General features: G+C 41.7%; 1 protein-coding gene across 2 annotated transcripts; it reads left to right on the top strand.

The window, feature by feature from the left end:
• The first annotated feature begins 1478 nt into the window (after window positions 1–1478).
• On the top strand, window positions 1479–23709 carry edn3b (endothelin 3b). 2 transcript variants are annotated; one of them, XM_061681708.1, is made up of 5 exons: window positions 1479–1539; window positions 1679–1853; window positions 1966–2182; window positions 14694–14852; window positions 21242–23709. In XM_061681708.1, exons 2-5 carry the CDS (start codon window positions 1802–1804, stop codon window positions 21294–21296), a joined length of 483 nt encoding a protein of 160 aa, XP_061537692.1. In that variant the 5' UTR covers window positions 1479–1539; window positions 1679–1801; the 3' UTR covers window positions 21297–23709. The 2 variants fall into 2 exon arrangements, with proteins under 2 accessions (XP_061537692.1, XP_061537683.1); XM_061681699.1 differs by having other exon boundaries at window positions 1491–1590.

Below are 23709 nucleotides of genomic sequence, written 5' to 3'. Positions count from 1 at the left end.
GAAAAATTCAATAGTTTGCAGTACAAATATGGATTATGCGCAACTAACCAGTCGGCCACAGAGTCAGTCAGGAATAGATTACTGCATTTATAATTAATTAACACCCATGATCAAAAGTGTAAGCACATCTGTCTCACAGTTCTGAGGACCCCGGTTCAAATCCAGCCTCGCCTGTGTGGAGTTTGTATGTTCTCCTTGTGTCTTCATGGGGTTTCTCGGGTTTCCTCCCACATTCCAAACTCATGCGTGGTAGGTTAATTGACGATTCTAAATTGTGCATAGGTATGAATATGAGTGCGAATGGTTGTTTGTTTATATGAGCCTTGCGATTGGCTGGCGACCAGTTCAGGGTGTACCCCACCTTTCACCCAGAGTCAGTTGGGATAGGCTCCAGCACGCCTGCGACCCAAGTGAGGATAAGCGGTATGGAAAATGGATGGATGAATAGTGAAAAGTGTCCTCTAAAATTGTCCATGGGTATGAATGTGAGTGTGAATTTGTTTATATGCCCTGGATAGATGGGAAAATTATTTTGAAATTGGAAGTCAATCAGGGTATTTTTGGAAGACTCTTCTAAAAATGTTTTAAGAATGACTGACTGACTGGTGCTAAGAGGACTGTGCTTTTGAACTCAAGAGACAACACCTCATATTTGCCTGCAGGCACGCTGTGTTATTTCCAGTAAGCCTCTTTTATACATAACACGCCAAGCACTTAAATTGAAAATGTTACATGTGATCGCTCCTAAACCTTTTTTCCACATGGCCCTGGAGGGCGCTAAACCCTGATAACTGAGATTGTGATGGTGTGCAGGTAGGTAACGCATAAACACATCCATCCATTTTCTACATTTTCATTTACATTTTCTGTACCGCTTTATCCTCACTAGGGTCGCGGGCATGCTGGAGCCTATCACAGCTATCTTCGGGCGAGAGGCAGGGTACACCCTCAACTGGTCGCCAGCCAATCGCTGGGCACATATAAACAAACAACCATTTGCGCACACATTCACACCTAAGGGCAATTTAGAGTCCTCAATCAACCTACCATGCATGTTTTTGGGATGTGGGAGGAAACCGGAGTGCCCGGAGAAAAGCCACGCAGGCACGGGGAGAACATGCAAACTCCACACAGGCGGGGCCGGGATTTGAACCCCGGGCCCCAGAACTGTGATGCAGATGTGCTAACCAGTCGTCAACCACGCTGCGCACATAAACAAAATAAAATGAAAAAGACCCTTATCACACAACACTACAGGGCTCATGCTATATTGTGATGACGGTATAAAGTTAGAAAACATACCCCTCATTCCTATGCCACGCATCAACAGCACCTCAAGTGGAGCACTCCCTTTCATGCACATTTGATAGTGGGAGGGAGGATGAGGTGTGTCGGGGGTGTACCCCAGCCTATCCAAAGCCCATGGATCTTTAGTTGGGGTTTTTAGGGGGCGGGCAGGAATGTTGCGCTTTACTTCAGATGATGTGAAACTGAGACACGGAGAAGAGTTTGGGGCACATGCATTTGTTGTCGAGACCAGTAAGGGCAGGACGACACGGCATATTGCTTATATGGATGTATGACATGAAGGTACAAATATGAACGCAACGGAGGAATAAACGTCCTTCTTTTTTGATTTTTTTGTTTGTTTTGTTTTTGTTGTTGTTGTTGTTGTCAGGATCTGCACATGGACATCAGTGGAGTTTTACACGTGTTGGATTAATATGACCACGTCGCCGCATTGCCACCAGGCTCTCTTTCAATTTGGGAATATTTAACATACGAGACAAGGACCTTTCCTATGCAGCCGACAATCATGCTTTACAAAATCCTTGCTTTAATTCTCTTACAAGGTACGTGCGTCATGTCGGTCCTTTCGTCATACAAGCTGCGCTTCGCGGCAAACCTTTCCCGAACACGATGCTCTTTTCTGAACGCTATCATGTGTTTCCTGTGCAATACAAGGTGTCTTGAGATGTGATGCTTGGGTCATATCAGAGGTCAGCCCCGGAGGTGTCTCGGGCCCCAGCACGGAGTTGAACTCCGGCGGAGTCGCGGCTCTAAAGAAGCCTGACGCGACGGAACCGAAGTCCAGATCCAAGCGCTGCACCTGCTATTCCTACAAGGATAAAGAGTGCATCTATTACTGCCATTTGGACATCATCTGGATCAATACACCCGAGTAAGGCAGCCTTTGTTAAGTAACACGTATACTACCAACTAAATATATCTTTTAGGTTAAAAATGTAAAATACAAACTCATGATTACATAATACATAATACCATAATACTGTCATGGAAACAATTATCACAACACCATTGTTTTTTTCAATTTCTTGTTTATTTTAATGCCTGGTACCACTAGAGTTATGTTACCTGAAGAATACAATGAACACGACAAAAAATGCAGCTGATTCCATCATACTTTGTCCTGTTTGGCATGCTTAAAAGCTTAACTGTATTTGCAGTGAGTTTGGTTACTGTCAAGAAACCAAAAAAATACAAAAACAAACAAATAAAAAAGGGGCCAGGTATCAGCTCTTAAAACTTTTATGAGCTATATTTGTTGTCATCATTGTATTTGTCCAAACAAATGGACCTTTACTTGTAACAGGCATTAAAAATGAACAAGAAACGGAAGAAACAAGGGCGGTCTAATACATTTTCCCATGACATATTTAAAAATTGAGGTAATAATCAGATTCCACAAAATTATACTGTACTACAACTATACTACTACATTATACTATAAATAGCAAAAGTAATTAACATATGGTGATACATTAAAGTCATAATATATGCATACCGTTAGCCTAAAAATGCTAGAATAAAAGAACTAAATTGTATTTAATGGAATTTGGCGAACACTGACAATTACGTATACAGTCAGGATAGTAGTACGGCTTGCAGCCGCCAATTATACTATTATGTAACTGGCTTACTTGTATATTGACAAGTGTGCATAAAAGTTTGTAGCTTGCCTTCACTTGTTACTTTCTATGCTTATAATAACAACATTAACAAGTATATCCTATCTATTGTTACTATTTATTGCCTTATACTAAATTGAAAAGCATGCATAGTACTTTGGTATATACCTGGCCCATAGTTGTTAATTATTCTTAACTCAGTATATCTGTAACGACGATACTTAGCTTTACTTGATTGATAGAGATGGAAAAGTAAGATGGAAAGGTATTTATGCACGCTTGATGGAGATTTGCATACGTTTTTCCGAGGGGGTTTCTGACTGTTTTTCACATATTGCAGCGTCTTTGAGATTTATGAACATCTATGTTAAAGGTTCACATATCTGTTAAGCTTTGGTGATACAATGTCTGAAGTTGTACAATGATGGACTTAAATCTTAAACTAAAGGACTTTGGCTCAGGGGATGAAGGTCGTGGCCCAAGTGGGAGAGAAGATTGCTTCTTGAGGGGCCGTTCAGCAATGCACCAACTGCTTCACTCTGCATTATTTCCTTTGAGGTTTAAGAGAATGCAACACACACAAATAAGATATAGGGGTACTTCATACTTAAAGTATACGACTAAAGTTTACAACTGAACGCACACATTTTTTTCATTTTATTTTTGTGGCTCATTAATAGCTGTCAAGCCTGCAAGGCAAACATTTCTGCAAACCACACCAGAATGCACCAAAACAGGTAATTTGTCAAGCGATGGCAAGCCCAACAGAAATACCTAAAGGTCATATAGTTTGACACAAGAGGCGACAGGCATTATTTTAAATAAGCTCTCAACTTAACACAATTTTCTTTCTCTGACCTCCTGAATTTGTACTACTGGGTTGTACCTCAGTGATTAGGGAACATATATTTACTCTGGATATTCAACTATTGACACTTTCTCTCCACCCATTTTTTATAGTTGGAATATGTATTCAAGATATCTGTGAAATAATTGTGGTGGCACTTGGAGCCTGCCCAACCCCCAATCGTTCGTGTGCACCCCCCACAGCTGCAAGGGCCAGTGGGATGAAAAATATAATAATGATGATACTCCTCCTACTTCTACGACTACTACTACTACTAATAATAATACGTCCAATAAATTGATTTCTACAATGTTTCAGAGAGTTTGATGCCTGCTATTCACACATTCATGACTGAAATGCGCCTGCGATCAACCACGTCTGCGGAGCTCCGAATGTGTTTGACTGTACCCTGACCAAATTCACCAAAATATGCAGTTAGTCAACAAAAGCTGGCAGTTAGACGTGGTCTGAGCAGGCATAAGTTTAAACTGACTTTCTGCCACCAACATGTCACTCCACCAGATGCATGTACAAGGGAACACCCTCACTTCGCTCTACTTTGTGCAAACCGCTCCAAGAGGCAAATTGTGCATAGAGCCTTGCGGTTGCATGAAAATCTAAACTCTCAAGTAATTAAAGCAGTATACATCTGTGTTCAGAAGGGGGGAAAAAAAACAGAAAGCGATCAAAAAATATATAAAAGCTTATATTGAACTGAAGTTAATAGGGAGTCAGCCAAATCTTTTTTTCCTGATTGATGATCATTTCATAACACTCCATTAATCATTCAATGAAACTAGATTGTGGCATGTGATGTGTGATTGAGGAATGAAAGTTAATTTGTCTTTCCTCTACAAAATTCCTTCTTATTCCCACAACGCTTTTACAGTATTCACTTTTGAGAAGCAAATCTAACCTGTGGCCTTAAGCATCTTAATTGGGTGTGTGGGTTTTACAGGAAGCACAGTAATAGTGGCAAGGTTTAGATGGCTCCACTGTATGGGCGGATGATGCAGGAATGGATTGTTTGCCTTGTTTGAACCTTAAATCACAGTGTATTTCAGAAAAGGGTGACAGGAAAATGCATTTTGGTTGACAAGTATGGTATAAATCAGCTGCAGTATGTCCACTTATTGCACGAGAGTCTGTATGTTTTGGTGGTTCAGTGAAATATTGTGTTGTGTTGCACTTACACAAGAGTACTTCGAAAAGCCCCTGAATAGAGCGCAATCCTCTGTTAAGGTGGAAAGAATGTGGTCTGCATTAACATGAAAAAATACTGCCAAAAAGACATTGATCATCGGTAGTAGAGTCCTATTATTTGACAAATAGATATTAGAGAAAATAAATGCCCCTATCTGTCTAGCTATCTTTATTCAGACAATGTAATGAGTTTTGCTCATGTTCCAGATGTCTCAAACTCAGCTAACTAGTTAACTAACAGGGGTGAAAGCAATACGTCTTGCCTTCACACTTGGCGGATGTAATACATATTTCATGGGTCCTAGTAGACTCGGAGGGATGGCAGCTATGCGAGGAAGCCTGAATACAAATGCTCACAGCACAGGATTGAAACTATGTCATTCTCGAGATTTGGCAGCACGGCTTAACCACTGTGCTGCCTCTTTAGATTGAGTATGACAATGGAACCTCTGGAGTCAAACAAAGTCTATTCCTGGTTGCTGGTTGGCATCCCGACTTGTTCTACTTTAAAAAAAAAATGTTACCATAGTAAATAATGGCAAAATAAATAATCCATTCCAGGGTCAATCTGTCGCTAATAAGAATGGACATAGTAATTAATTTATTGATTTTTAATAAATCTGTTGATTGCGTGGAAAAGCAGAGGAGCTGTTTATTCAATACTAATTAGTTTGCTGTCTAAAGAAGCACGACATGCCACGAGCTATGGGAAGCTGCGCTTCATCCACGCAGACCTTTTTCTTTGGGCTGCATTATTTCGACCTGATATGCTGACATCATGCACAATGAAGGTTCGAACACCGAAGTTTCGTTCAACTTGAGTGTTGCCCCCCTAAATTGAGTCATTTGGCTTGGGACTTTAGAAGTTCCATTTGAAAAAAACAACTGGAAGGTAATTTCAGTGTTCTCCATCAGAAAGCAAACAGGTTGTTTATGGGGTAATAAATAACCCAAATAATCAGGGCCATCAAGTTTTGACATGAACACATGATAGGAAAAGTTACGTCATTGCTTCTTATAGCCAACAAAGTCACTGGGGCATTAATCATTTGGTCGGCCACAGTTGTCCCAATCTTGAAAATGACTTTGAAACATAACATCTGAATTGGTAGAGGCTGATACCAAGTGATTACAAGCACAAGAAGTTTTTCACTGGGTGTGCTCAGGAGCTTACCCGTTTGGCTGCTTCTTCTCATCCAATTTTGAAACACCTCTTTCAGCAAGAGATTCCCTTTTCTGTGCTCTGTCTTCTTTTGCCAAGACTGCTGTGGGCTATTTCAGCTTAAAAGAACTCTCGCTTACTGCCTAGCAAGTCAGGACAGATTGACATATTTGAATGTCTTCATTGTATACTGACATATAGTGCAACATTCATGAAAAGGCAGTAAGTGTCATCTCTTTGCCCCAAATGGAGGATAATGAAAAAAAAAAGGTATGTGTGTGTGTGTGTGTGGGCTGCGGTTGGTCTGCTTCAAGTCAAGCTTTTAAACCACTAAGAACAGATTTTCTTGGCATCACCTTGTGTCATTTCTCAAGAGGCCTCTTGCTACTTTAAACCTGCAATCTGTAACTTTTTTTGTGTTAAAAGAAACAAGTCATTTTCACCCAAGCCACTACGACAGGAGATGACACAATGCTGATTAGGCCTGCCAGCTCCTTTAACATCTTGCTGTATTTTTCAGTATTTTATTTTTTATATTAATGATTGCCCAATTCATTTTCCGCGCTGGCGCAGTTGGTGGCGCACCGCAAATGACGGCACGGAAATGAGGCATTTTTATCGAGCAATGGGCGGAGCGCAGCCATTGGTCTTTTGTAAAAGGCTCACTATACATATTATTAATTCATTCATTTCCCCTACCGCTTAACCTCACTAGGGTCGCGTGCATGCTGGAGCGTATCCCAGCTATCATCGGGCAAGAGGCGGGGTACACCCTGTGGGCGCTGCAGTGCGTGTGTGAACCAACACTCGTCTCGTCCTTACTTCATCTGTTTTTATTGTGTTTTTTTAAAATCCTGATTTCATTTCTTGTAACATGTATTTAAGTGATCTAGCTAGCGACCAAGCGATCTGGTTGGCAAGAACTTGTATCCAATTGATTATAACTTTGAGCTCCGTAACGTTGCTGCCATACTTCCCAACCTGTCATGGCAAGGAGGGATGGAGGTCTGGGTAGAGTTTCTCTCAGCCGTAACTTCCTTATCTCCCTACGGACATCGGTCGTCGGTGACATACGAGTAGACATCCCAGCTGAGCTCCAGAGATGTGACACACAAAGCAGGAATCGATATTGGAAAGAGGGAGAAGAAGGGAGCTGCGTTTGAGATCAAGACCTCAGGCTGGACTACCGCCACAAACCTCCTCCACTACGCTGCTATCAAGTGTCAAATGACAGCGATGCCTCGCGATCACCACATTGAGCAATGGGCAATATGGACGCTGTGGACGGTGAGCTCGCGTAGGTGTTTGATGCTGAACATACAGTATACAAGTATTTTGTACTCTATCACATTTATGAAACCATAAAATGAAATATTAATTGTTAGAAGACGCTGTTGCTACAGAAACAGGACGTGAGGGTGTGATACAGTATTTTAAAAATGGTTTGCTTATTTAAATGGCCGGTGAAGTACGGCTGTACTGCGCGGGTACATTTTGGCCACGAACTTTGCTTTTTTTTATCTACAGGTACATAATAAATATAGTTAAGTATTGTTGTAAAACACAGCATATGTATACTTTATAATGTACATTATTTGAATGGCTCGGGGGGGGGGGGCACGTAGCAGCTGTTCTGTGTTTCACTTGCTTTAAACCCGGAAATGCACGTGTGTGTGTCTCGACATTAACTAAAGGTACTGTAACACCTCAGTGGTTAGGGAACGTATAGGTACTCTGGATATTGAACTATTGACAGTTTCTCTGCCCATTTTTTTATCATTGGAATATTTATTCAAGATATCTGTAAAGTAATTGTGACTAGAGGAGACATACAATACAGTATATACAGGTATTTACCGAGGACAAATGACGTCACCTTTGCTATTCAGGTGTATGGGGTTTCTCATTACAAATAGTTGCAATTCAGTTGCAGAAGACTTTTAATGAATTATGGCTATCTGCAACTGAAATATAGATAGAGTATCTGTACCTCCAGTTTAAGATATCTATTAAGATACCTGTTTTATATCTGTCTGTCTATCTAGCTATCTCTATCTGTCTGTTTGTGACTTGGTGAAATTTAATTACAGATACCTGCAACACTGCAACCGGTCTGAATGTTAAATGTTAAAAGGGGCTGTCATATACTGTATACAAACATGAATGGGAAAAAGTGACATATTTTCTCCTGGGTGCAATGACGTTGCAGATATCTATGATTCAGTTTTGATGAGACAAAACAGAATTACAGCGCTCTCTATCCACCATTTTGAATATTCACAATTCTGTTACAGATATCCATCCATCCATTTTCAACACCGCTTATCCTAGTTAGGGTCGCGGGACGCTGGAGCCTATCCCAGCTGACTTCGGGCGAAAGGCGGACTACACCCTGAACTGGTCGCCAGTCAGTCGCAGGGCACATATAGACACGGACAACCATTCGCACTCACATTCACAATGTCACTGAGTGGGAACTGAACCCACACTGCCTGCACCAAAGTCAGGCGAGTGTACAACAACACCATCAGTGACTCTGTTACAGATATCTTGAATGAAATTACTATCTATTCAAAATGTAATTATATGTTAAATGTTAAAGTCCGCTTGCTATAGTGGGCCAGTTCTAATGTTTTGTGACGACCCTCCCGTCCCTCAGTCATCCATACTTCAGCACCATTACTTTATGAAACAACACTGCATATATGCAACTTTTCTGACTTTGTGGCTCACTTTTAGTTGTCCAATTATTTGTATTATGCAAGATGGCGGTGAGCTTTTTGGTCTCCCTCTACATGTGCTTGTGAATGTAATAATATAACATTTTGACACAATAAGATTGGCGTTTACAATAATTTCACATTATAACTTTAAATTTAGGGCACACTATATTCATAGTAAAGTAACCCTGAGAAATCACAGTGCATTATATTTAGTAGCAACTCACGTGATCCTGGAGATGGGCAATGAGAAAGGTTACAAGGTGAAATTTTTATCATAGTTTTCTCTCTCTCTCTCTCTCTGTCTCTGTCTCTCTCTCTCTCTGTCTCTCTCTCTTTCTCACTCTCTCTCTCTCTCTCTCTCGCTCTCGGTCGCTCACTCTCTCAATGGTGTGAAAATGGTATGACCCGACTGCACACAAATCCATTGGTGAAGGGAAAACTGTTACTGACATTTACACATCTTGCCTTTCAATATGAACAACATATATTTTTTTAAAAGCCGACATCCATCCATTTTCTTCACACCTACGGGCAATTTAGAGTCTTCAATCAACCTACTACTCATGTTTTTGGGATGTGGGAGGAAACCTGAGTGCCCGGAGAAAACCGGGAGAACATGCAAACTCCACACAAGCGGGGCATGATTTGAACCCCGGATCCCAGAACGGCCGACATCCAATGCATATTAAATCTTTTTAACTTAGTCCACAACACACTGGTTTATTGCACTATTACATAATTCAGCATGAATAAACTGAATTCGGTGGTACGTTGTACGATTGGTTAGCTCATCTGCCTCACAGTTCTAAGGATCCGGGTTCAAATCCGGTCTCGCCTGTGTGGAGTTTGCATTTTCTCCCCGTACCTGCGTTGGTTTTCTCCAGGTGCTCTGGTTCCCTCCCACATCCCCAAAACATGCATGGTTAATTAAAAACTAAATTCCCCATACATGTGAGTTTTTTTTGTTTAGATTTGCTCTGCGATTGGCTAGGGACCAGTTCAGGGTGTAGCCTGCCTCTCGCGCAGAATCAGCTGGGATAGGATCCAGCTGGCCTGCGACCCTGGTGAGGTAAGTGGTTCGAAAAATGGATAGACGGATAAACTGAATTATTTCTAATACAACCGTTTTAAGACAGACCCTTTAGGTTTAGGTGATTAAACCTAATGTAAAGAAACTCATAAGTCCTCTTTTTGTAATGGAGCGGTTTGCCAAATGCCCTTTGTCCCTTTTAGGCCACTGTACTTTCAATTTAAAAAACATGCAGACCTCATGGGCTAAGTGATTAGAATCAATTATACCCTGTATTTTTTCTTTTTAAATTCCTTAATCTGGAACCTGAATGCACACAGACACACAACGGGAAGGGAAAACTAAACCACCAGGATTGAAAATATTGGTTTGTAATGGATTTGTTTGTGAGGGAATTGCTAACTGCAAATACTGGGTCACACATTGTCATGAAGTAGGATTTATTGTCCTTCTCTGGCAGGTCGTACACATTCACCCTCTCATCTATCTTGGTGCTGATGTTTGGACATCGGTTAACAATGAGAATAAATAAAGATTCCAAAATTATTGCCTTACCTGAAGGCATTGAAACATGCTGCAGGAGCTACACATCTTCTTCCGGCAGACATCTTTTATAATCTAAATGATGTCACCCAACTGCAAATATTAAAACTTTGAGGGTTTCTGGTGTTGGGTTTTGGCCTATTTAACTACAACCTCAATTCCAATGAAGTTGGGATGTTGTGTTAAACATAAATCAAAACAGAATACAATGATTTGCAAATCATGTTCAACCTATATTTAATTGAATACACAACAAAGACCAGATATTTAATGTTCAAACTGATAAACCTGAGAAACTTGAGAAATGCTCATCAAACACCTGTTTGGAACATCTCACAGGTGAACAGGATAATTAGGAACAGGTGGGTGCCATAAAAAGAGCTTCCCTGAATTGCTCAGTCATTCACAAGCAAAGATGGGGTGAGGTTGACCTCTTTATGAACAAGTGCGTGAGAAAACAGTTTGAGGACAATGTTCCTCAACGTACAATTGCAAGGAATTTAGGGATTTCATCATCTGCGGTCCATAATATCATCAAAAGGTTCAGAGAATCTGGAGAAATCACTGCATGAAAGCGGCAAGGCCAAAAACCAACATTGAATGCCTGTGACCTTCTACATCCTTCGGCTGGCCTGGGAAAGCCTCGGGATCCCCCCGGAAGAGCTGGATGAAGTGGCTGGGGAGAGGGAAATCTTGGCATCCCTGCTAAAGCTACTGTCCCCGCGAGCCGACCTCGGATAAGCGGTAGAAAATGGATGGATGGATGGACCTTCGATTCCTCAGGCGGCACTGCATAAAAAAACGACATCAATGTATAAAGGATATCACCGCATGGGCTCAGAAACACTTCAGAAAACCAATGTCAGTAAATACAGTTCGGCGCTACAGCCGTAAGTGAAACTTGAAACTCCACTATGCAACGCAAAAGCTATTTATCAACAACACCCAGAAACGCTTCCGGCTTCTCTGGGCCCGAGCTCATCTAAGATGGACTGATGAAAAGTGGAAAAGTGTTCTGTTCTGTGTCAAATTGTTTTTGGAAAATGTGGACGTTGTGACATAAACCCAATTGAGCATCTCTGGAAAGACCTGAAAATGGCAGCCCACCAACGTTCACCATCCAACCTGACAGAACTGGAGAGGATCTGCAAGGAGCAATGGCAGATGATCCCCAAATCCAGGTGTGAATCATTCCCCAAAAGACTCATGGCTGTATTAGCTCAAAGGGGTGCTTCTAATAAATACTGAGCAAAGGGTATGAATATTTATGGCTGTGTGATATTTCAGTTTTTCCTTTTTAATAAATCTGCAAAAATTTCAACAATTCCGTCTTTTTCAGAATCAGAATCAGAATCATCTTTATTTGCCAAGTATGTCCAAAACACACAAGGAATTTGTCTCCGGTAGTTGGAGCCGCTCTAGTACAACAGACAGTCAATTTACAGAACACTTGGGGACATAAAGACATTGACAAAAAACAATTGTGCAAAAAGATGCAGAGTCCTCTAGCTCTTAGAGCAGTTCAAATGACTAATATTGCAATAGTCCGGTGCAATGACCATTGTGCAAAGGGCGCTGAGACTTCAAGGAGTGTATGCGGTTTAAAGTGACGAGTAGTGCGATCATCTGGGACAATGTTGGTTGTGCAAATGTTACAGATACTCCTCAATCAGTGTGCAAATGGAGCAGATGCTACTCTGGCATGAGTGGCCAGTATATGCAAATAGTGCAGCATGGCGAGACAACTACAGTGAGTGCACGAGTAATACGTAATTGGCCCCACAGAAATGTGGCAACGAAATCAAGTCAAAAAATTTCCAGCTTGTTGTAATGGAATTATAGGTTAGGTGTTTAAGAAGTTGATCGCAAGAGGGAAGAAGCTGTTGGAATGTCTACTAGTTCTAGTTTGCGTTGATCGGTAGCGCCTACCTGAGGGAAGGAGCTGGAAGAGCTGGTGACCGGGGTGCAGACGGTCCGAGAGGATTTTGCACGTCAATATGTGGTGCTGTGTGTACATTAATGTGGGGAAAAAAAATAATTTAAATTATTTTAGCAAATGGCTGCAATATAAAAAAGAGTGAAAACTTTAAGGGGGTCTGAATACTTTCCGTACCCACTGTATGTCAGTCAAGTCAAGTGAGCGAATACCTTTGGCAATATAGTGTACCTGTGGAGGTATGGAAGCATCTAGGAGAGGTGGCTGTGGAGAGTTTGACCAGGTTGTTGAACATTATTCTAACGGGTGAGAAGATTCATGAGGAATTGTGGAAAAGTGTGTTGGTGCCCATTGTTAAGAACAAGGGTGACGTGCAGAGTTGTAGGAAGAATCGAGGAATAAAGCTGATAAGCCACACAATGAAGTTATGGGAAAAAGTAGTGGGGGCTAGACCCAGGACAGAAATTACTATATGTGAGCAACAGTATGGTTTCATGCCTTGGAAGAGTACCACAGATGCATTATTTGGCTTGAGGGTGTTGATGGAGAAGTACGGAGAAGGACAAGAAGCTGCATTGTGTCTTTGTATAATTAGAGGAAGCCTATGACAGGATACCCTGAGAGAAACTGTGCTACTGCAGGCAGAAATCTGGAGTGGCAGAGAAGTATGTTAGAATAGTACAGGACACGTATGAGGGCAGCAGTACAGTGGTGAGGTGTGTTGTAGGTGTGACAGAGGAATTTAAGGTGGAGGTGGAACTGCATCAGGGATCAGCCCTGAGCTCCTTCCTGTTTGCAGTGGTGATGGATAGGCTGACAGATGAGGTTAGACTGGAATCCCTGTGGACCATGATGCTCGCAGATGACATTGTGATCTGCAGTGAAAGCAGGGAGCAGGTGGAGGAACATTTAGAAAGGTGGAGGCATGCACAGGAAAGGAGATACATTGAGATTAGCCAAAGTAAATCATTGAACAGGGGGGGGGAAAGGGGATGGCTGTCCCAGGGTCCTAAGCATTTGGGGCCACCTGGCTGTCCGGAAGGCCCCCCAACGCCCACCCCCTTTGACCAAGGTAAACTCCATCAGGTACGACCAGAACCCCCTCGTCCCGCATGGTGACAAATTATTTTCAAAGAGGGCCACTTTGAAGGTGCTGTATGGGGGCCCATATTCTGGTGCTATGCCCCTGGTCAGGTGTGTTATGTGACAGAAGTGACAGTCTCTGCTAGGATGAAGGGCAAAGTTTATAAGACAGTGGTGAGGCCAGCCATGATGTATAGGTTAGAGACAGTTACACTCAAGAGAAAACTGGAAGCAGAGCTATAGGTACTGGAAGAGAAGATGGTGAGGTTCTCTATAGGAGTGACCAGGTTGGATAAAATTATAAATGAGCTCATCAGAGGGAAAGCCAAGGTTCGATGTTTTGGAGACAAAGTTAGAGAGAGCAGACTTCAATGGTTTGGACACATCGAGAGGAGAAATAGTGAGTATATTGGTAGAAGAATGATGAAGATGGAGCTGCCAGGCAAGAGAGCTCGAGGAAGACCAAAGAGAAGGTTGATGGATGCCGTGAGGGAAGACACGAGGGCAGTTGGTGTTAGAGAGGAGGATGGAGGAGATAGGCTTTCATGGAGAAAGATGACACACTGTGGCGACCCCTAACAGGGTAAGCCGAAAGGAAAAGACGAAGAATGGATTAATGGCAATTCAATTCATTTCAATGAGGAAAAATAATTTGAGCTATAAGGGTTTTGAGTTACGAGCATGTTTACAGGTAAAATATTAGGTAAAATAAAAGGTAATGGAGTAAAACAATTTTGGACTGAAACCCAATGTGATGAATGCCATAGCTGTAGTCTAGTCGACATAAAAGGTGACTCACGTCAGTACTGCTTCTGAGGTACGTTCATGAGTGCCACATGATTGCGGGAAGAGGAGAGTCCTCCTGTTGTAAATTCAGTACAGGACGGATGCATTGTGTAGCTTAACCCTTTTTCATCTGGATGTAAATTAATAAATTAAGAAAGGAATTCATACACTCAGACGTGAGCGTATGCACGATGTATTGTTTTCTTTATTTGGCCAGTCCAAGTTTGATTCACCGGTAATTCAACTTTGATTTTACAGAGAAGTTTTCCATTTCTGAGTTCTGTCAGACACTTATCATGAAGCATATGTTGGCAAACTGTATGTGTACAGTAGTCTATAAATCTGCATGCAGTCTCTATCATGTCATTTATCTTATGATATGCTATCAAATATGAAAACACGTTTTGCTGTCGTTGAACAAAACAGCCTTTCTTTTGTGGAAACTTGCAGACGCACGGTACCCTATGGAATGTCGAGTTACCAAGGAGCCCAGCGAATCCGACGTGCTGTTGCTGGACGACTGAGTGAGCAGGAGAAGAGAGACACTCAGCGCTGCATGTGTGCTTCTCTTGATGCAGACCCAGACTGCCATCAGTTTTGTCAGCCGAGGTCAGTTCCATTTTTCTTTTTCACTCTGCGTTGTCCTTCGGAAGTTCTTTCACCAAGGCAGCCATAGAATGACAAGTAAAAGACAATTGGATGTCACCGCTGGAACTGACTGATCGACCTTACAACATTAGACTTGACACTGACCCCAACTGAGAATGATTTCAATAGAAACAAGAATGTAAGCAAACTTTTAAGTCATCCATTCAAAATCCAAATATTTACATACATTGAAACTAAATATGTATGGAAGGTCTGACATCAGGGATCCAGTTTGATGTGCTCAAGGGGGAATGTTTCTCCAGCACTCACATGCGCCAACATGCACTATTTATTGCAACACAAATACTTTGGAAGCCAACTGTGGTCAAGAACAATACCTAGACCTGGATACATTTTTTTGAATGGTGATTTGACCTTCGAAAAAAAGTACACAAAAATGTAAATGTTATGTTAATTTCTTAAAAAAGTCACGAGCACACCACAATTTGTAACTGCTTTGGAAAGAGTCTAGGTATTTACCTTACAACAACAGTCCTATCATACAAATGTTTGCTAACTTTGCTAACACCACGTGCACATTAAATGTGGGATAGATTATATACAGTATTATAAAATTCCATCAGTCATCGTTTTCCAAAGAAATAAATGAGAGCTATAATGTTGGTTAATTCATCATAGTAATCTCCAGTCACGATGCTAATATGCTTCCTGGGGGCTGTGATCAGACGTCAGACATCACAGGAACTTGATATTGAGAATGCACTTTGAGACAATGCCATGACATTATTGCTCTACTTGCTCTGGCCATAATTTGCCCTTTGATCCTCTTGCAGCAAAAATCTAATATCTCAGAATTTAAAACAATAATAATCTGGAATTTGCTTGTTTGAATCGAAAGAGGAATGATGATTCAATCATGAACCATTAAACTTTACACTGCAATACCCTTGGAATGTTGTTACAACAGAAAAGCATCTTATTTGTAATGGAGTGTTACATTTATGCTAAATGCTATCAATTTGAAGTTTTATTTTTTTTAAATACTGCAGGCCTGTGCCTGAAAGCACGCAAAGATGATTGACACCTCGTAAGTTACGCTTTCTGTCTCTGATTGGTAAATTTTCGTCAGCCACGGAGGTTTCTTGTACACCAAATTAGAGGCACAATTAGAGGCTAACCATGCCTGAATTTTTCACGGAGCATATTTACCATGTACCACTTTCATAATGACTGTTTTCACAAATCTGACTAAAGGTGATTATTTATAATTGCAAACTCACCCTTTCATTAAAGGGCTCTAACACTCTTTGGTCAAAATACACCTGGGTCTCCAGTATTGTGGGACAAATGCAGCTATGGGTTATGTTACCATGACGAATGGATACAGAGCTAGGGGGTTATATTGCATTGTGTTTTCACTCATGAGGCCACACTCCCAAGCCACTGATTAACACTTATCAATTAGTTTGAAGATCACATCCCCAAAAACAAATACTCTCCACCAGTGGCGTTGTTACTTTAAGACCGCCTAATTAATTTGGTGTTTGAAAAAGAAATCCCACAATGACCAGTGCTGGGATCGAAGCAACGACCATCGTCCCCACTGGTTGAACACACTAGCTAGTTATTAGTGTTGGGTAGTAGAGATGCTGTTTTCATTATCAAATAGCTTCAGTTGTGAAGCTACTTTTGTGATCACATTACGTACTAGCGTCCACAGAAATTCCCGTATTTTCCGGACTACAAGCCGCTACTTTTTTCCCGCGCTCTGATCCCTGCGGCCTATTTAACGATGCGGCTAAAATACAGATATATTTTCGCTAAGGCTATCAGGGGGCCCAATAAGTGCAAAAACAAGACAGGCCCAACTTGTTTAAACGTACAACAAAAACTTGTTCGAACGTAATGCTTAAAAGATGACAGCTTCCCATAATGCACTAGGGTTTGGGTATGTGCAGATGCCTCCTGCGTGTAGAAGAAGACGACGCTACTTTTTGTCGCGTTCAACACAAAATGCAGCACGACACGCACAAACGCACATTTTTTTTTTCTTTCACACCCTCATCATGGAAAGTACAAAAAGAAAAGCGTATGGTGCAGCTTTTAAGTTGAAAGCGATTGATCTGTCCATCCAGGAGGGAAATAGAGCTGCTGCACATAAGTGCCCACGAGAGAACGCACTTCACGTGTGTTTTAAGCTGCACCGCTTCCGGACAAAAGCTCCCACCAATGGTGATTTTTAAGCGGACGACTATGCCAAAAGAAAAACTCCCAAAAGGCGTAGTTGTTAAAGTTAACAAAAAGGGTGGATGATAGAAAGCTTAATGACTGAATGACTGACGAAGTCTTACAGTAGGAGTCCGGGAGGATTTTTTTCACCGGAAAAAAGCATTGCTTGTTTTGGACAGTATAAGGGCCCATATAACAGATTCTGTGAAAACAGCCATCAGGAGATCAAACTAAATTCCAGCTGTGATTACTGGAGGTACAACAAAGTGTTTGCAGCCACTGGACATCAGTGTGAATCGTGCTTTTAAAGCGACACTCCGAGGTGAGTGGGAGGCTGGGCTGACCAGCGGCGAGAAATCTCTCACAAAAACTGGCCACATGCGAAGATCATCCTTTTCTGAGGTCTGCCAGTGGATCTTAAAAGCGTGGAGCATTGTGAACGAATCTACGATCACAAACGGATTTTGCAAGGCTGGACTGCTATGTGGGGAGAAGAGCGGTAACTGTGTCTCGAGATGCAAATTACATTGAGAGCGACACAGAGACTGAAATGGCGGTTTATAATCCGATGCGCTCTGTAGTCCGGAAAATACGGTACATTTAGCCAGGCAGTTGTAAACCCTACATGCATCTCTTCATTTGACGTCACGTTACTTAAGTATCCTCCTGCTAATGCCTGACAAAGATAGTGCTCTTGAATGGTTTGGTGGTAGCCGTATGGATTATGTTGAGTGCGCAAAAATGGCAGAGGATGAGGCAGAGGTGTGTACATCTCGTGAATCCCCATGGTCATACCTTAATAAATTCATGTAACTTCGTCCTCACAGTCTCCGAACAGTATACATTCCAGTGTTTATTAGCTTTCATATGATGTAATGTAGGCTAAATGCTATTCCAGGCTCCTCCACCTTCCAACCTCGCATGCTTTCTCCTTTATGTATGGCTCAGTCGACCTGCGCGGTGTCCATATATGGGCCTGCCTGTTTGTAGGTAAAATACATAATTTGCCCTACGTCATTTTAGATCGCCTTCAAGTGATCCAGCACGGGAATGTATAGGACAGTCATAAATACATTAAAATATATATATATTGAAAAATATAGCAAGATGTGTCAGAAGCTTATAGGCTTAATCAACATCCTGTCAACTACTCTTGTAGTGGCATGGGTGAAAATTACATTTCTTTTTTTTTTTTTTTTTTTACAAAAAATAGTTGTTGATCATAGTTTTAAGACGACACATTCAGGTATGTCCCGAAGTTAACGTCCCTGTAAAGTGAAAATAAAATGTCTCATCAACTTGAAATACGACAGAGAAGAGTGTTGTTAACAAGCCTGTCAAATTTGAATCAATAAAAAAATTAGGTATATAAAATGAGGCTCCAAAATTATGAAAACGAGAGAACTCCTCCCAGCTTTCGGACGCCGAGTGCATGTCTGTGGAATGCTGCGTTTTTGTTTACGTACATACATATTGTCACACACTAAAGCTAGCTGGCATCTGTCACACGCACACACACACACACACACACACAGATACACACACACACACACACACACACACACACACACACACACAGACACACACACCTTTTTATTTTATTATATTTAAAAAAAAAAATTACACTGTATTGTATGTTTGTTAAATCTGTCCAAAAACGTTGAAAAGCAATTTTCCAGTCTTTCTCCTGGGCACTTAAGCCCCCCCGTCCATAAACCCTAGTGACACCTCTTCTCCCTGCACCATGTCGATAACACCGCAAAACATTCAAGTATGTACCAGTTCTCAGATGTTAACACCATTAAGGCGCCTAACCGTGTGGTAGCCTCGGTTAGGTGCTCTCTAGTACTGTATATATTTTTGTAGTTTCCGTTCGTATTTGGAGACATTACGCGACTCACTAACAGAAGGGAAGACTTGCTAAACATTAGGGAGTCTTCCCCGGACTTTCTTTCACCAACTTTTATAAAGTTGGTGAAAGTCTGAGATACTCACCGGAGCGGCGGCCGCTGTGTATGCCGCATGGAGGCGAAGGCGACGCCACAGTGGGAAACGAGCTGGAATGCATGTCAAGCTCCGTAATAGAGGATTTCGAATGCCGCTCCCTTCGATCCACCTCGCAAATCTATGCTCCCTACCCAACAAAATGGACGTGCTTCCATCCATCCATCCATTTTCTGAGCCGCTTCTCCTCACTAGGGTCGCGGGCATGCTGGAGCCTATCCCAGCTATCATCGGGCAGTAGGCGGGTTACGGCCTGAACTGGTTGACAGCCAATCGCAGGGCACATACAAACAAACAACCAGTCGCACTCACATTCACACCGGGCAAATTGTCCTCTGGCTGATTGGTATACTGCTCGTTCTCTGTTGGGGTAGGGGCAAATGTTTTTTATTGACGTCACCAAAACGACCAAAACTGTCCAGAACACAGGGAGGAAAAAAAAAGGGGGGGGAAATGGGAGAATGACAGGTCAAGTTGTTGCAACTTTTGGGTTGTCCCATTAGCTGTCATAACAGTCATTACTCGCATAATTTGCTTGGCAGTAACGATAGAGTAATCAAATGAACAAAATGTTCTATTTTATATTTTAAATTGTGTGGCATGTTATCTTATAAATGAAAGCCAATGCGAAAAACTATTGGTATTCGGCTTTTTTGAAAGCTTATTGAAATCATTGAAGGAGGTGGGCTCCTCACTAGGGTCGCGGGCGTGCTGGAGCCTATCCCAGGTATCATCGGGCAGGAGGCGGGGTACACTCTGAACTGGTAGCCAACCAATCGCAGGGCACATATAAACAAACAACCACTCGCACTCACATTCACACCTACGGGCAATTTAGAGTCTCCAATTCGTGCATGTTTTTGGGATTGGGAGGAAATCGGAGTGCCCGGAGAAAACCCACCCAGGCACAGGGAGAACATGCAAACTCCACACAGGTGCGGCCGGGGATTGAAACTGCTCCTCAGAACTGTGAGGCAGACGCTCTAACCAGTTGTCCACCGTGCCGCCAATATAAAACATTGTACTTTACAAATCAATAATTATTTTGACACTGAAGCATAAACTGCATACTGACAGAATTTAGTTTGAGGCCGAACTAAATAGGGGCGGTGGAACAACTTTCAAAGTGGGGAGCACAGTACCTTTAGGGAACTTTTGTCCGCTCTGAGGGGCCTTTTTCCCCCTCCAAAAACAGTCGTCGAGGGGGAGAGGAGCTGAAGGAAGGTTTTACCCTCTGAAACCAATTGTCGATGGGGTTGAGGGGTGATGATGGAAGTTTTTCCCCTCCAAATCTAATCGGGGCAGGGGGGGGCACCACATTTTTGGGGGCACATTTGGCTCCTCGGAGGGCACTTTTGCCCATTCCAAGGGCACTTCCCCCCCCCCGCACACGTAGGGCATATAGGGTAAAAAAAAGGGGCACATAAGGTAAAAAGTGCGGGGGGGTTATGAGCCCCCACGCCCCACCCCATTCAGTCGCCTCTGCACATGCCCCAAAATAAGGTATCAAATTCTGCTAATCAGGAAACATGGATAGACTCGCTCTATTCATTTTTAGTGTGGAGGTTTTCAGTTGAGAAATGAAAGTATATACCCATCCATTCTCTGTACAGCTTATCCTTGTTAGGATCGCGGGTGGGCTGGATCCTATCCCGGCTGACTTTGGATGAGAGGAGGGGTCTGGACTGTTTGCCAGCCAATTGCAGGGTACATATAGACAAACAACCACTCACACTGACTTTCACACCTAAAGACAATTTAACATCTTAGTTAACCTACCATGCATGTTTTTGGAATGTGGGAGGAAAACTTAAGCAGGCATGGGGAGAACATACAAACTCCACACACGAATGCAGCAGCCCAGATTTGAACACATCACTTCTGAACTGTGAGGCGGATGTGCTCACCAGTCACCCACCATGCCACATTAACTTCTGCGTTCTTGTCAGCGTCATAATGAGCAGGATAATGCTGCGTAGTTAATTATTCCCAACCCTCGTAAACGACAGCACAATCACACACTCCTTCAGTGATTTGAAGCAACGTCATTCTGTCTTCATTGCATCATTGCTTTTCTGTCCAGAGAGATGTTTAACTTAGTGGGTAGCCAAGCAAATTTTTTGTATTAATTCAATTTTCTGTTTTTCCCGTTAAAGTTCCCTGCAGACTGGGCCAAAACCAAGTCTTCACAGAGTCCCAGTGCCTGGCTGACAGTTCGATGCCTCTGCATCTCCAGCTGTTTTCTTCAAGGAGTGGATCCTTCCTTCGTCTTCAGCCCCATCATTCTCTGTTTGGCACTCTTGCTTCCACAGGTACACTCCCGTTCAAGGAAGGAACTTTGCAGATTGACACTGCCGACATTCCTGAGCATCATAATTCTGGGAGCAAGTTCCATCAAGCCGAGTAGTTTTAAGAACACTTCAGCAAATTTGATACAGATCTCTGAAGGTTATTCTCTTTTTTGTTCTCTCCTGAGCAGCATAAGGATTTCTTTCACCTTGAAAATATCTTGTGACCTTACGCCATGCTTGATCCGACTCCCTCTTTGTACTCATAAATGCTAAGCTATTGTGGACTAGAGTTGAGTTTTTTTTTTTTTTCAAAACAATGAGGTGAGCTGTATTATGTTCAGTCAGCGATGGACGACACTGATGAAAGTTCTGAAGCAAGGCACAAATTCAGAACACATAATAAAGAATAATAATAATTTGATAATGAGGCACTCTATCGCTGTGTTTTCTGATATTACCTTTATTGACAAAATGAATTACTCGTTTTGTACATCATTTTTACAGAAATAATATAAAAGTATATGAATAATATTATGTAAAATGTGCTCTGTTCTGCTCTGTAACACTAACCCTAAACCGAGATAAATGTGATTTTATTTTACCTGTGTACATATTATAACTAAGCTTTATTCGGAGCTCCAATTCGGCCAGGAAGAAATAAGCACCATCTAAAAAAAACACTCACAAGAACACTAAAAGAGGCCTTTCCCCTTTCCAAAATTTTGTATGATTCTTATATACTGCATATATAGTTTAATTAGAAATGGTAAATTAGAATGGGATTGACTTCCATCGATGGGAAAGTGACAACATACTGAGATATCAAGTTGAAGTTTCAGGGTGGAGTTTTCGATACTGAGAAAAACATGGAATAACACCAGTGAGAGCTTGTATGTGCAATGTGTGTTGATTTACTGGAGGGCATTATTAATAATTCCTAACACCTCAGTCGAGATGGAATCTTACTCTGAGGATAGTGAAAAAATGTGTTGCCCAAGGCTTCAACAGACTGTGGTTCTCTAGACTTTTTAAATTATGAGTATTGAGCTTATTCAAGGGAAGTAAAAAACTAACATACAGTGAAAAGCCAAGTGACTTGCCTCTTGCCCCAGAGCCTAAAGGAAAAGCCTTTCTTGCCTCAGGGGCAAGAATTCCTCTTTCACTGACCAATAATTAAATGCTTCCTCTACTGTGCCTTACTACTATGTCTCCCTTGTTCACTTTTCTAAATAGCTCCTTGACAAATACAAAGCAAACAATATTTGCTTATTTATTTTTGACATTCTTTAGTGCAGACAATTCTTTATATATCTATATTAGTCATGGTTACGATAATGTCTTCGTAATGTAGTCTACTGGACAGAGGAAAGGAGCACGACGTCAATTTTTAGTGGGTCCTGACACTCATACTGGGGTTACAGTGTTGTGTATTTATGATAATTTACAAATATCTTGAAACACTTCCCCCCCACTTCCATCCTAACATTTGGGAAAGCATTCAGTGTAATGCAAAAATAAAATAGAGGAAATAAACTAGTTGCTGACTGTTGCTTTTTTGTGTGTCCCTCAACTTGGATCAGAAAGCAGACCTAAACACATTCAAATTCATCTTAAGTGGCAACACTCAAAAGAAAAACAAATCTACAGTGTGAATGAGAAAGTGGAACTATTACCGGTACTCAAAGTTGTAAATTGATGGGAAAAAAGCAGTATTATCAAAAACCTAGATGACCCCCTCAATTTGATCTCCCTCATAAGTCACTCCACAATTTAAAGTTTATTTTTAACTCAGTCACTCCTTTTTATCACCAGAATCACCTCCATCCACCAAATTCACCTGCAGTAACTCCGCTGGCTCCATCCACAATCCCACATCAAATTTAAAACACCAAAGTCATCTTGATTTGTATGGTCATCAAAAACTTTGCCCTGTCAAATCTCTCTAACCTCCTCCATACTGCCAAATCCTCTCACACTTTATATCCTCTTCCTCCCTTCTCCACGCTCCACCCTCAGGAAAAGAGCTGTGATCCACCCTGCCACCAGCCTTTGAAACTCATTAAGACCTTACCTGATCTCCCCAATCCCGATGCATTTACTCTTTTCATGTCCAGGCACAAAACACACATTTTACAAACATCTAACTCCGTTTAACCTCATCCATTTATTGTAGCTCATCCTTGTTGCCTTCCCCTTGTTCATTGATCATTTCAATTGACCTTCTATTTTTCATAATTATTTGTTGTAGTGCTTTTCTTTCTCCCTTGCTTATTGTTTGTATTTTATGTTTTGTATGGTATCCTCATGTGCCCAAGGCACCTATGAATAAAATT

This window comes from Phycodurus eques, chromosome 1, assembly GCF_024500275.1.
Source record: "Phycodurus eques isolate BA_2022a chromosome 1, UOR_Pequ_1.1, whole genome shotgun sequence".
In the NCBI taxonomy this organism is placed as follows: domain Eukaryota; kingdom Metazoa; phylum Chordata; class Actinopteri; order Syngnathiformes; family Syngnathidae; genus Phycodurus; species Phycodurus eques.
Note: the sequence above shows the minus strand (reverse complement) of the source record. Positions and strands in the feature narration are given on the sequence as shown.